Source organism: Martes martes (assembly GCF_963455335.1).
Source record: "Martes martes genome assembly, chromosome: 9".
Classification (NCBI taxonomy): domain Eukaryota; kingdom Metazoa; phylum Chordata; class Mammalia; order Carnivora; family Mustelidae; genus Martes; species Martes martes.
In genome coordinates, this window is record NC_137896.1 from 37302309 (window position 1) to 37318000 (window position 15692).

General features: G+C 40.4%; 1 protein-coding gene across 1 annotated transcript in view; it reads left to right on the plus strand.

Annotated features, from left to right (window-relative positions):
* Positions 1–14962, plus strand: part of SPTLC3 (serine palmitoyltransferase long chain base subunit 3) — a 138003-nt gene extending 123041 nt beyond the window's left edge. The window contains exons 10-12 of the mRNA XM_080814494.1: positions 2706–2841; positions 7703–7832; positions 11305–14962. Of these exons, the coding sequence (XP_080670620.1) occupies positions 2706–2841; positions 7703–7832; positions 11305–11418 (380 nt within the window). The 3' untranslated portion in view covers positions 11419–14962. The remainder of the gene's footprint in view (positions 1–2705; positions 2842–7702; positions 7833–11304) is intronic.
* The last annotated feature ends 730 nt before the right edge of the window (positions 14963–15692 follow it).

Sequence of the window (15692 nt, forward strand, 5' to 3'; positions counted from 1 at the left end):
TATGATGCCAGAGAAGTCGAGTAGATTTGGGCCTGGTAAGCAAAACTCTCAGGGAAGAGCTGAAGTGTTTTGGGAGTGATAGAGCCTACTGAAAAATGTCAGATGATTGGATAAAGAATGTACCCTTGGGGGGCCTATCTACTTCTGATTCACCCTTACTTTTCAGGAGTAGCCCATCAGGCCCTCCAAATAAAGTGAAGGGAATTCGCTAGTCTTCCCCTGGGGCAGGCCTCAGTTTCTAGTCCTTGATGTCCTACTCCTTTTCTCTACAACATGAGGCTGTTGAAAGACTGCTCAGTCCTCAACATCTGAACTGCCTCTACTAGAAAAATTTGGTATAACAATGATTCTAACAGCTGGAAGAGATACATTTTATTGAGCTTGTAGTAAAGAGTTGGCTATCATCCATTACCTGGATAGACATCATCCATTGCTACTCTTGAGCATAATGTAGAGGTTAATGGCACGGATTCTAGAACTCAATTACCTGGATTCCAATTCTGACTCTGGGGGCACCTGGGTGGCTCAGTGGTTTAAGCCTCTGCCTTCAGCTCAGGTCATGATCTCAGGGTCCTGGGATCGAGCCCCGCATCGGGCTCTCTGCTCAGCAGGAGCCTGCTTCCCCCTCTCTCTGTCTGCCTCTCTGCCTAGCTCTGATTTCTCTCTGTCAAATAAATAAAATTCAAATTCTGACTCTGCTACCTACCAACTATGTGAACTTGGGTGAGTCACTTGACTTCTTTTCATGTGTAACATGAGAATATAGCATGTAGTTCAATACAGTTGTTGTGAGGATTAAATAAATTATTGTCAAGTGCTTTATGTGATATTATGTGAGTTGCAAGTACTATTGTGGTTGATATTAGCATTGTCCTTTAGAGGTAAACTCATCCAATAAAGTGGCCACCTGTGTTACTCAGAATGCATTTGGTTATAGGTTGTATAATGCAACTCAGAATAGCTTAAGAAAAAGAAACATACTGGGATAGTCCAAAAGACAGACTCACTTAGGCATGGCTGCCTAAGGTTACAATGATGTCATCAGGACTCTTACTGTCTTGTACCTTGGCTTTCTGCATTAACATCATTCTCAAGCAGGTTTCCTCCATATGAAGACAAACATGTAGCTTCGGGTCACCTTACTTATATATTTCTTCAACAGATCAGAAAGACTCTGATAAGCCCAGGTTATAGTTCATCATTATTGAGCCAATAATTACGGGGATGGATTATTCCAATTGGCTAGGCCTTGGTCATATGATAACCTTGTAGCAAAGAGGAAAGTCAGGTCCAACTCTGTCTGAACATCATGGCCTTTTGGAGGAAGGATGTTGAGCAGGGAATGTCCACTGTTCAACGCTCTATCAAGACACAATCTGGGGCCATTTCTCCAAGAAGGAACTGGAGAACTGTGATTGACATGTTTACTGACATGTTAACCCACTTTCCATCTGTAGAGTTGCAGACACCCAGGAGTGATGTTCAGAATATTGAAAACCCAGTAAAGCAAAGACTGATCAGTTTGAATAAAAACCCAACCAATCATAATGGAAGTCAGCTATAACAGCTGTTCCTGCTCAACAGCCACTTTGCATTAGATGCAAATGTTGGACTGATTTCTAGGGGACTTAAACATCCAATTCTGTTAAATCTTCTGTACCAAGCACACACACTCTGGATTTGGCTGGTTTGCTCACTTGCCTCACTAGAGACAGTAATGGAGTAGACAGATGTCTTCAGAACTCTTTCCACTCTTTAATTCTCTTTGCCATCACATATGTGTAACCTACCCCCGGGACATACATGGAGGACAGAGGCTAAGCTTTTGAGCAGAAGCACCAATAACCTGGAAAGGGACACATGTTACCTTCTTTGACCTTCTGTTTGGAGCCCATGTTGTCATTTTTTGAGCTTGGGGAAAACAGAGGTCCCCTTCTTCCATTCACTCGATTCCTTTCCCTGTATTACTCTACCACTACCAAATGCCTCACAAAACAGTTCTGGTCTCAGCAGGACCTATCTTTGTCCAGGGATGTGTTTCCACTTCAAGTTCAGGTTAGGTGAAGTGCTCTTCGATTAGATACTTGGATGAGAACCAACTTAACGGGCCAGCTCAGCATGGCTGAAAAGCTTCTACCAACAATAGGTGTGGTGTGTATCTGTGTCTGTGTCTGTGTCTGTGTGTCTGTGTCTGAGTGTGTGTCACTCCTTGTCACATTCCCTTCCCCTGAGTTAATGTCTTCAAAGCACTTAGCACACCTCTGAAACAAATAACACATTATATGTTAATTTAAAAAATAATAAAAATTAAAATTTTAAAAATGACAAATAAATAGAATAAACCACTTAGCACAGAGTCCATACACAGCAGGTACCTAGTAAATGATAACTCGTCTCCTTCCTTCTCACTAGATATGCTCTCTGCCCACCCCACCCCATAGGCTAGCCTGCCTTTACTTGCTAGCAGAACCTAACAGCACCATACCCCACTAGATCCTGGCTTCCAAACTCAGAGCAGCTCTCAGACAGCAGTGCCCATACCTGCTCACCAAGAGGTATTTCCCCACCCTATTTTGACCCCCTCCCAGCTAATGATGCAGGCCTGCAGAAAGACATAGGAAATAGGAATACTTGCTAAGTCAGTTTGACCTTTGCTTCTCTCTTCCTGGTGGGAATTGATGAATTTCATGTCTGTCTCCTTTTAGGGTTGCAGAGAGTACGGCAACTTGCAAAAAACACAAGATACTTCAGACAGAGACTGAATGAAATGGGATTCATTATCTATGGCAATGAAGAGTCTCCTGTCATCCCCCTGCTCCTTTACATGCCTGCTAAAGTAGCGTGAGTATTCAATGGGATTTCAGAATAACCCCGAAGCCCCAGGGTGATCTAAGACAGTGCTTCTGACTCTACAAGTCTCTTTCAGCATAGGCAATGCTTATGTGGTTGGAATGGGGTGCCAAGTTCAGAATTCGCTTGCACAGCTTCTTGGAAGCCACCTGCCAGCCCATCATTCACAGGTCCTCTAAGAAGAGAATCAAGTGTCCACCACTTTCAAGCCCTTTGAATTTGGGTGTCACTCTCTAGGCTTCAACTGTAAATCAAGGATGATCCTGTGCCTACTTCTGTCCCACAGCCTCTTTCAGGGAGAACTTCTGGAGACCATATCTCTCAACATTTGAAAACAACATACCAGACTCTGTGCTTTCTCTGCTGACCTTTCATGCCCATCCTCAGAAGAAGGCAGCCTTATTTCAAGTGTGGGGGAAACTGAGGCTGCAGACAATTAAATAGTTGCCCAAAGTCATACAAGTTGAGCAGTAATAAAATCAAGAGGCTATCAAGAGTCAAACCCAAACTTAGGCTCACAATCTTAACACTAAATTTTAATGCCTGTCCTATAAACCTATGTGGAGTTGCTTCCAATTGACTGCAACTCTGAAATTGAGCATGAGAACAATTACATAAAAAGAAAAAATGACTTTTCCTCAATATGGCATAGACAGTTTGATACATGAGCCATTCTCCAATCTGCCACAGACTAACTACCTCTGTTATTAAAAGGAAGTTAATTAGAGTCCTTTTTAAATATAAAATGTTTATTTGGGTGTCTGACCATGTGCACAGTGGAAAGTAATAGTCAACATATATTTATAAGATTCTAGAAGTCCTAACTCTCCTGCAATATAACTCCATTGTTGGAAATTTCTGCTTGACTCTCAAAGAATGAAAAGATTGGTAGAGTATTTCAAGTGTAGAGAAGAGATTCTGGGATTATCAGTTGAGAACTCATTGTGGATAGAACTGATTAATTCTTCAGAGTACATTCTTCTATCATTTCACCACAGCAAAATAACAAGCAGTTAAAACCACACAGGAGTTATTTTGCAGGCCATACCATTACCACCAGTGGGCTCTTTGTTCACAGAACTGGATCAGGCTAACAGTGTATGGAGTGGTCAAGAGGATAGTGAGCTACAGAAATGTCCCACAGGATGCTGCTCAGTACTTAGGGCAGGGAGGGTTGGCAACAGGGATTCAAAGTAGCATATGATCCTAAATATCTGATTTGGGGAAGCAAAATGAAAACCTACGTTTGTTCAGAATGGTTAGCAAAATGGTATGTTCTAGAAGAAATATTCCACACTTAACCCATGTCTATCCCGTATGTTATCATTAGCTCAAATGAAGACATCAACAATAAATTTGTCTTATTATTGATCATCTAAAGTGCACAATGCTGGAGCGTGGTCGTGGGGAACGTGCCAGATAGTTCTGACTTTGGTGGGGGAGGCTGGAACTAGAATATTAGTATGAATCCATGCCATGGGAGGAGTCCATAAAGAGTTAAAACAAATGCATTTAAATTCAGGAATTTACCTTTGCAATAACAGAAAGAGGGAGGAAGTACTTCTACTCCTTTAAATGCTGGAAGTCCTAACTGGACAACAGCTAATGTGAAAAAATGAGATCAGAGGCTGTTATGTGTGAGAACTGTGCTCCTTGGTGTAGTGAGGAGTTCGGAATGAGGAATTTGACTCTGCCTCTTGCTAGCTGGGAGATCTTTGACAAGTTGCCCAACTTTCTAAAGCCTCAGTTTTCTCGTTTTTATGACAGGATGTGATAAGACCTATTTCATAGTTGTTTCAGTTACACAAGATGCGGTCTGTCCGCATACAGCCTGTTGTCTCATATAGGAGCTACTAGGTGGGAGCTGTTATTATTAGTAGTTTTAATTGTTAATGTATATAAGGCACTTAACATAGTTCTTGGTATACTATCAGTACTTTATCAGTGGTAATTATTATTACTACTACTAGGACTTCTACTAGTACAATGATTATTATTATTAGTTTCAGCTGAGTGTAAGATTGAGTCACTGTGGTTGCATGGCTCTCCAAAATAATTATTGCAATCTTTGGTTGCATTAATAAAAACAGAACTTCCAGGAAAATAGTAGGTGGAGATCCTGCTATTGTGTGAATCAAATATGCCATGTTAGAGCCTAGATGATATGTCGAACCATCTAATGCCTTCCAATGAAGATGGTATTTAAGGAGGAGTGGATGTTCAATCCAGTGATCACCCACCGAAGGTGGATGCTTGGTCTTAATTTATAAACAAAGGCACCAAGACCCACAAAAGTGAAATTGCTTACTGAGGCAGCAGAGCCCAGAATTCAGAGCCAGTTCTGCTTGACTCGTAAACCAGAGTTCTTCTCAGTGCACAGCACGGCCTGTAAAGCTCTTGTCCACAGCAGGGGGAAACACATCTCATTAAGGCAAACACACAGTATGAGTTTAACTCTCAATGTCATCTTTGATGAATCAAAAGGCCTCAAACCCAGCAAATGGGAAAAACGAAACAAAACACTCTAGTTGCTTGAGTTGTCTAAGGAAACTTAGACTAGGTCAGCGACCAAAGGTAATGTCCTCTCTTGTTGGCAGAAGTTGCTGCCGAAAGTTTCTTTGCCCCTCGGCCTTGTTTTCTTCTCAGATATTTCTTCAACAGAAAGTTTATATGGAGAAAAGCTTTTGAGACAAGGAGTTAATTGTATATGTCAGTGTAGGAGCACTTCCTTCATTTGCTTATTTTCGACCCTTTGATTTTATGGAAGCACTGTGATTTCTCCACATGTCCGTCTACTGCAGAATGAAAATACCCTCTCCAGCAAGGTATCTTTTTGAGCAAAGTTTCATTGTGACTCAACCACTGGAATCTTCTGCAACATTTGGTATCATGTGATTTCACCCATAAAACATTCATTTGAATAATCAAGAATATATTATATTTAGTCTCTGATACAGAGTTTACATTCTCCTTCCATGGGCTTCGTCATACACTTTCAGGATGATAGGATACGCGGTACAATGATGATGCCCATAATGCATTGCTAACCATTTATTATTATTATCTATGTAGCCCAGCTTCTTTCAACTCACACTACAGGCTCTCATTTGTTTTGAGGAGTACAAACCCAGAGGCTCATTATATAAAATGTTCAAGGCAATCAGACACATTAACCGAAGGAGGCCAGGATTAGTAGTGTAAATTTTAAGGCTGAAAGTGCTCCAGGGAGGCCTCAGATTAGCCTAATGAATCAACAGTCCTATATTTTGCTCTACATTCTTTGGCAAAACTCACTTCCTCTGGTAAAAGAGAAACATGCAGACAGTGAAAATGGTCTTTGGGGAGTCCCGAAAATTAGCTTGAGATCATGGGTCAGGTGGTTTGTAGTCTAGCAATAAAAGCACTTGCCTTCTTTCTCAGATAATTATGAGCTCTCATCGTGTGCCCTTCCATGGGCAGCCTTCCATAGGGTGAACAAGAAAAAGCACAGCCTCTGTTTTTCTAACTTTCTCAGAAAGCTTCATCTTCTTATTAATCTTCCCTGTCCAAATCAGAGGTGACTCTTGCCTTAGCTGGGCCACGGGGCCAGAGACACTGTGTTCCCTAGACCTTGCAATCTCCACCACTCCATTGATAACATGCATTCTCCGTGAGGCAACCAAAAAGACAGACAGCTCCATGGCAAGAGGAATGAATAAACGGACAGGCTAGTTCTCCATGTCTGGCTCAAGAATTCTTCCTGAGTTACGACTGGAAGGTTTCTGTGGTGCTGTCATCTTCCAGCCTTAAAAAGGACACCAGGAGCCTCTTAATGCTAAGAACAGATCTGAGGCATTTACCTTGCTTGTGAGCAGAGACATTTAGTAAGTAAGGTTTCCTGCAGAGAGCAACAGAGCACAAAGTGGGGCAAGATTCACGTAGGGGCACATGCCTTTTTGTCTCACCTTGGCTCTTAGCACAAAATAATCTAGACTTTTGAGAGTTTGATATTCTAGAACCGTTACTGAGATTAGCTCTGAAAAAGAAAAAGTCTAGAAGAAGATAAAGGGAAGGAAGCACCACGGAGAGACATTACACCCTGTAATCTGTAACACCCTGTGTCAGAAAGCTTTATAGTTATGACCTACATTCTACAGGTTGCATCCACTGGCCAGCCTCTCTGTGTGTACACATTTCTTTCCCTGAATCCCTCTTACCCCGTTCCCCCTTTAACTCAGTCAATGGGTTCATCATCCTTGAACATACAGGGGTGGATTTATTCACACAATAAAAAATGAGGAGACCCTTACTATTTTTCACCTCTGGTTTAATGGGGGGAAAATACAGCTCTGGAGTGAGAATACAGCTTGGGATTATCTCCTTGCAGACCCTCAGATCCTGGTTCTCAAATTATAGTCACTAAGTATAGACTTCTTGACATTTTCATACACTATTATTGGTATTAGGTTTTTAAAACATACAAGTTTGCACTTACTGTATGTTCTTTCTTTATGCAATTGCATTGTGTTAGCTTTTGGGCTTTTGTTCCTAGGAACCCTGCAGACAAAGAACTTGTATATCAGTGCTGACTCCTTAAACCAGGGTCAGGTACATCAGCATTTTCTGCTCAGTGTCAAAGACTTGGTACTCACAATGCTCTAATGGGTGTGCCAGGCCCTGTCATATGCGCCCTCAGCTATGGGTGCCATCAAGACACTGTTCCCATTTCCTTGTCAATTACATGTAACAGAAGTTTAGTAATTTCAATCATCTTCTATTTGTTGTTATCAGAAAAGTCGATTAACCACACTCTTTTTCCTGCCACATAATTTTGTCATCTCTCAGCTAACCTTCTCTTTTACCTCTCCCGTAGGGCTTTTGCAAGGCATCTATTAAATAGAAAAATCGGGGTGGTGGTCGTTGGATTTCCAGCTACTCCCCTCGCAGAAGCTCGGGCTCGGTTTTGTGTTTCAGCAGCACATACCCGGGAGATGCTAGACACAGTGAGTACCCACAGGCCAACAGAACCTCTGGTACTGGCACTTTGCATTGTGAGCAGGTTCTTTTATTGAGCTAGCTTGGGGTTCCCTGGGTTTCTCTTGGTGGTTTAGAAAACAACACTCATAAAACTCACTGTGGAAAAACAAGGGGTTGCCAACAATGCCCAACAATGTGATCAACTCAGTGGATAGGAAAGAAAAATGAGTTTAGTGGAGACTTGACTCAAGGCAGTGTTTTGGTTTCATAAAAAAGACTGACTGAGTAGCCACATGTTGTGCTATTTACTTGATCTTAAATGCAAAAGCTAATCTGATGTGCTATTTCAGCCTCAATCACTCACAAACTGACACTTTTAGAGCCACCAAGCCCATCATATGAAAATACGACCCAACTAACCAACATGTTGGCAAAGACAGGTCCATCATATCATCCAGACCTACACTGGGTTTTAATGATTTCAAAACTACATTTCACTGTCCTTTGGTTTTGATCTTTATGGAAATGAGTGAGAGAAGACAACTAAACCATCTCAATCAGTTTGGAGTCAATGGAACTGTCTCCTAGTGTCAAGCAATTTAGCAAACATATTGAGTGTCTACTATTGTGCAAAACCCTGGAGCAAAAACTCTAAGAGGAGATACTAATAAATAAGCGACTAGTGATAACAGATAGAATAAATTCATTTTGGAAAAGAAATATAGACAACTGTGGAACATGAAGGTGGGAATTATATATGGGATTATATGAAGTCATTCATTATATATGACTGAGTTATTCTATATGAAGATGGAATGAGTTATGTGTATATGTGTAATATACATGCACATATAACATGTATTATGTATTGTTATATGTGCATGTATATGTAATATATATGTATATACATACACTAGGAGATAGTTCTACAAAGAATAAAAAAGTGAATACTTTGAGTTCAAATAATAAATTATACATACAGTGTATTTTCTTTCTGCTTCACCATTACATTCTTAGGACTTAAGCCAGTGTCCACTACAAAATGCATACATAATAACAACTTCTTGCATGACATACTAATAACTGAGTTAACTCTAGGTTTTGAGATGATGGGTGAACTTTGTTGCAGTATAAGAAAACTTATAGCTTTCTATGTTGTCTAGGTTCTCCAAAATGTGTATATATTTCTAGTAATTAATTTTAACAAGTTGTTCCTTTTAAAAAGAAATAGACAGATATTTCAAGAAGCTTGACTGCAAAAGAAAGAAAAATAGGTTTATAAAAGCCCTTGAAAGACTTGGGCATGTTTACACATTAAGAGAGGAAAAAAGTAATGAGAGAGAGGCGGTAGGCATAGGAGAGGAAAGGACATGACCGGGGAGCATGCTCCCAGAGATGACAAGAGGGGGTAAACAGCATTGGGGAGTTTATATTTTTTGTGACCCCAACAGCATTGAGATATTCATGGATACCCAGTTCTGGAGACAGACCTCAGGATTCTCTTCAAACATTCTTAATACCTGTTGAATAGCTGGCTTGGAAGGAGCACTGAGACATCATCTAGACAGATGCCTCTAAACTTTTGAAATCAGGCACCTATATCAATAAAAAATTTGAGCATATTCTTTAATATGCACATGTGGGCAAGTGAAAAATGACCCTTGAATAGCCAAGACATTGAAGTAGCTAACTGAACATAACACTCACAGAAAATACATATACTAGAAAAGTTCCTTCTATAACCATGTTTGGACCAAGGCAGAGATGAGGCCACTCTACATACACAAAATGGCTTAGAATTTCCTTCTTCTAATTGAGTGATGGCTGCTCCTTTACCAATGACCTCACCTTAGTCATCCCACCTGCCCCATAAGAATTCTGCATAGAGCCAATCTCTGAACTTCTCCCACCCAGAACAACATCAAACCCGACTGGTCCCTGCTTCCTTAGAGTCATCTCGAGCACAAGTTCAAATGTGGGAAGAAGCCCTTCCCAGCTCCCTCTTACTAAGATGCTTCTTCTGTAATTCATGTCTGCCTTTTTTGAGTACAGGTGTCCTCTGGGCCATCTGATCAGTGGGCTTTAACATAAATCCACTTATAAGTTGTATAAGCACTGTCAAGATATTGTGTACATTTTATAGCAGATACCAAAATGGAAGTTAAAAGGACTGAGATTAAAACACTAGAAATCCTATGTTCTCCCACACCTTCCATGAGTTGTCTCTCATCTCCTCCAAGCATGCAGATGCCCCACTCTGAGCTACTCCATCCCCGCCTTCAGCCAAGAGCAAGAGACACTATCCTAGTTTGATGTCATTTCAAATATAACTTTTGTTACTTTGTCTTAGTGCTTAGATTTGATGTAAAAAATTAGGAAGACATTGAAGTAAAAGAACATTTTAACCACCTATAATGCTACCACCCAGAAAGAAATGACTCTTCATATGTTGGTGGATATCAAACTTGATACGTTTGAAGGTCTTCCCAAAGAGGAAAGCCCATAAGTCCCACCAGTCATTCATTCCAGAATTAACAAACATCTGCACCTTTTTCAAAACATTAGATCCTAATGTTGTCCTCCTCATCTGACAGGTCAAGATGGCCTAACAAGTTTTAAAAGGCATGCCTAATACCATAAGATCAGTGATATACTCGATGGGAAAATAACATTTGTCTGTTTTCCATCTCAGTTGTTGCTTTGGAAAATTGGGGATACATTTATCTGCCTGAATGGAGAGAACTGAAACAGATGAGTTCTCGGTCCCTTGTGGTTTTAAGTCCTACAATTCCATGGAACATAGAGATGAGTGTTTAAGTGCTGGGGGTGGGGCAGTATCAGAGGGAGAAGAGGACACTAACCAGCTCCTGCAATGTTCCATTTTGCCCCTGACCAGATTGATTCGCTGTGTCATGAGGACATAAACCCAGATATAATCTGCAACCTTACCTCTTTCTTCCACAAGTTTAAATATAAGTCATTAAGAATACCTGGGTGGCTCGGTCATTAAGCATCTGCCTTGGGCTCAGGTCATGATCCCAGGGTCCTGGGATTGAGCCCCACATCAGGATCCCTGCTCTGCAGGAAACCCGTTTCTCTCCCACTCCCCCTGCTTGGGTTCCCTCTCTCACTGTCTCTCTCTCTCTCTCTCTCTCTCTCTCTCTATCAAATAAATAAATAAAATCTTTTAAAACATATATGTAAGTCATTAATCTTTAAAATAAGCCTGAAAGGGTAAGCATGGATCAAATGCTTTTATTCCTCTCCTCACACCCCAAAAATAAGTTAAATATTTGTAATGTGGGGTAGACTATTAAAGAATATGAAAGAAAATGAATTAACATCTAACATTCCTCTAGGGCTGGTTTATAAGCCACACCTTAGTGATTTGGAACTTCTCCTTTTCTTTAAAATCAAGGAAGTTGGCAATAGAAGATTATATCTCTGCGGGGCGTAGGTGGTTTAAAGAATAACTGATGGAAGGCAGTTTTTTTGCAGGTTTTGGAAAACCTGGATGAAATGGGTGATCTCCTACAACTGAAGTATTCTCGGCATAGGAAGTCAGCGCGCCCCGAACTCTACGACGAGACAAGCTTTGAACTGGATGATTAAGTTTCCTGGTCCTGAATTGCACCTAAAGACTTTGCCAGAAAACCCCCCCTTTTTGCCTCAAAAGGAATATAAATGGATTCCTCCCCCTTTTCTAAGGACAATTTTGGTTTCCAAACCAGCTTAATTGAACTGAAGGAAATGTTGTGTTTAATGTCTCCAGCTCGGGATGGCAGAGACAAAAATATGGTTCCAGATTTTAAATTTTCTCTTTTCCCAGTATCCTGCTACAAATACCACACACACACACACACACACACACACACACACACACACACACTTCCTAGAACATTTTTAATGGCAATGAGCCTGTGTTTTCACTGCTACTGAGCAGACTCTCTGGTCCAGACTCTTTCAGGCATTCCAACCAAATGAGAGGGTTTTGATTTTTAATTCAGTAGATCTCATTATGGGTGTATTTATTTCATCTGCAGACATGAGCAAGCGTGGTGGACAGTAGCTGACCTCCTTGTTTCACCCATGAATGCCCCTGCTAGAACTCTTCCGTATCATGGGGAGCTCCAGGCAGGAGGGTAAAGAAATGTTGCTTCTACCATTTGCCACATTTGGACTTTTTCCAAGGACGAGTGTCAAAACCCATAGTTAATGTTTGGAGGGAGAGGGCAGGACTGGCCAGCAGTGACTCCAGACATCTTTGAAGGAAACTTTCCTTTTCCTCTTGCTGGTCTCCTACAGTTTTACAGCTGAGCTTTTGAGGTTTGGAAAACTCAAGACTTTTGTTTCATAAGGAAGGGGGCAGAAAGCAAACACAAGCCAATTGTAGGCTTAGATTCAAACTGTAATGTTATAACAACGGGAAGGTTGTTGGTGCCATGTGAGTGAATGTTTAGCTTGCATACATAACCCTTATTACTTTAAAGAATGAGTTGTCATTTTCCTATTAAATTTGGAGTAAATGGTGAGATGTAGTTTCCTTTAGAGTTGATTCTCAAGACTGTACTTGAATGTATTGATCCAAAAATGACATTAAAAGCAAATTCTATTCAGCTTTTTCAAGACTGACACCCCCATTCAGGCCTATTAAATAGTCCTTACTGTCTGCTGGCACACGCAATCCAATTTTGGTATAAAATGGGCTTATACACTATTGAGCAAAGAACTGTAATTTCCTTGAGTTCTCTCTGTCTCTCTCTCTCTCTCTCTCTTCCTCTGTCTGTCTGTCTCTCTTTCTAAATGTGAACACAAATTTATCTGGAATAGTACCTTTTTGCTAATTGGTTCTCATTGGTATGGAAAAAGCCAGTGGAAAACCTTATCTTTAACAAGCTCCCATATGGTTCCCAGATTTGGAAACTCTTAAGAGCAGTGGTGACCTTTTAGCAAAGCTTCTATACTAATTTGAATGAGTTACAGAACATTCCACTCCATCAAATGACAGTATAAACAAATCACTTCAAGAGAGGCTTGACTTGTGACACAGATGGACCCAAGCTTTCATGCCGTACCCTGAGACAGAAGCCCAGCCAAGCACACTGGTATTGGAGAGAGCAACAGGCCTGATGCTCACAACTGATTAAAGGATAAAGGTGAGCAGTGTGGAAAGCTGTTTATGGGGAGAGTATAACCCCTATTAGGTATATCAGTTTAAAAGTGGATCACAATGATAAGGTTTCTTACACACATTTGTAAGGATCACTATCAATGGAAGAGGAGAGGAAGTGAGTTCTCACAATGCAGTTTCCCCCTCCAGTGACTAATTCTGGTAACTAAATTCTAATTCTTCCCAATGCATCGGTGCACCAGTAACTATGCAAAGAAAATACATGCGGTATCCATGTCCCCAAAAAGGTCTTTTCTCGTGAAAATGTGCATTTAAATGAAATTGATTCTAGTTAGTTGTCCAAAAATGCATAAAGGTCTTCAGTCCTTTAAAAGGAACAGTAGACGAAAAGGACCTTACTGAGGTATAGCAAACAATAAACCTCCCCTTCTGTTCTAGATGTCCATGATCTTCATACACACCTTTACATCTACCCTTTGAATTTTAAGCCTTTAGAGGGGTGTCTTTGTGAGCTGCTATATTCGTCTATCTTTATGACTTTTATGGGGGATCCCGAGTCTAACTCATGATAGGAAAAAGTTTATTTATCCACCTGGCCTGAAGAACAACGAGGGGAGGCATTACTCCTGCTTCATCAAGATCCCATTGTCTTAGGACAATTTATTACATTCTCATGTGCAAGATTTAAAGAAAAAAAATGAAAAACTATCTCTGTCAGAGGGAATCACTTAGGAGAACAACTATAAACCAAATGCAATGCTTCCTGAGACCATTAGGAGAGACCCAGATCTCATAGGGCTGGTAATAGAAGAGTATATGTCATATAAAGAATAAGGTTGTTTAAGAGGGTGATCATGAGAATTTTTAATTTTTATAAGAAAACACCTACTACTAGGTTATAAAACCACAATTTCAAAATGATAGGGATTATTGAGTCTCAAAAATATACCATAGTTCAAAATGTCCCTTTGGTGGGTTCTGTTAAGAGAATTTCCTAAGAAAACGCTGTTATGTTCCCCAACCCTCCCCTCATTCACACACAAGCACACATGCACAAGTGTGCACACACACACATACACACTCTACCCTTCCTTTAAGAGCAAACAAGAATGTAAAGATACACAGGTGAGAATCTGGCTGCTTGATAAATAGGAGATGTTTTAAAAGTGGCCTTCAGCGAAACAGAAGATAAAGGATTCAGACTAATATTCATAGGGAGGCTATATTTGCTTAACAGGGAAATGGCGCAGATATGTCCCTAATCCCATTATGAATTGTGTTCTCGTGGATGTTCGGTCATATTGCCTTTCAGCTGTTTTGGTTTGACAGACACCATGTGCTTGAGAATTTGCTAGAAGCTCATTAAAATGCAGGTCCCTGGGACTGCAGCCAGACTTCCACTGAGTAAGAATAGCTGTGGTGCCTAGAAATTTACGTTTAGACAGCCTCCTCGGGTGCTTCTAATCCATGTCCTAATTTGAGAACCATTGTTGGAGCTTTTGTTTGCATAGATCAATTGTCTCTAGTAACATAACAGAAATTTTGTCCTCATTCTCTGTTGATAATCAAGGGTGCTTATACTACTGAAGTAAAGTGAATTATTCCAACCTTTTCTCCTCAGTGGGGTATTTTCTTCCCATTTTCCAGGTACCTTCTCTTTTTACAAAATTGGATATTAAGAATAATCTGCCTCTGATTATTTACTTATTCCAACAACAGCTCTCAAATAGGGTGAAATTCTTAACAGTTCTTCATACATGCAGTGCTCCTCTGTATTTTCTTCAGAGATAGCAAATATTACAAATGGCTTACTCTGACTTAAAATTTTTGATGAGGAAACCTTAACTTTCCTGTATTTGGATTTATGACAATAATAACAATTATACTTTGAACTTCTCTGGTGATTTCGTGGCCATTTTTCCTGGTCTCCATATAAACAACATATTTGAAGTCTGTTTTCTCAGAACACTTTATGCAGCTGTATAATATTTGGAAATTAAAAGGCAACTGTATTTTAAAATGTATCTAAGCAATTATTATGGGACATTGTCTTACAGTATTCTGTGTGAGTGTGTGTGTGTGTGTTTCACTGAAACATTTGAGGTGACCAATTTCATTTCATTTTGCCTATGAAATATTAGTTTCTTTAATAGACAAATCACCAAAATAGACAATATAAAAAATAATTGATGGTTCTGTGTTAGTTTGCATTACCCTAAATAGAGACTCAGAGATTTGCATTTAAGAATTTCATCAAGGAAAATGGGCAAGGGTGGCTGGCACTGGCTTGAACTCTGTCACAAGAACCAGTTGTGTTCATCTGTTCCCAACTCCTCCTTCTGTAACATCACTTTGGTAGCTTGAAATTGGCCATGCTGAAAGCATTTACACCACAGATATTCAGGATCTGAAGAGCCATCTGTTAAACCTTTACCAACACACCACTGAGACCACACACAATGGAACCATAGGTAAGATGGAGTGATGAGACAGGATTGGAAAAGGAAGAAGCCTATGATTTCATAGAAAGGTCTCAGTCACTCCCACGGGGAGATGGCCCTTTAGAATTATCTCAAGTGAAGCAAGGGAGTCAGGCTTCTATGTCCTTTCTGCCATCAACTAATCATGAGATACAGGTTACCAAGGTAGAAGTGTGGGGGAGGGCATTACCTTGCCAAGACAATTCCATTCAGCCAAAGGCACTTCTTGGGGGAGGGACTCAGTCCATCCACTTAAAAATAACCATTCCTAATCC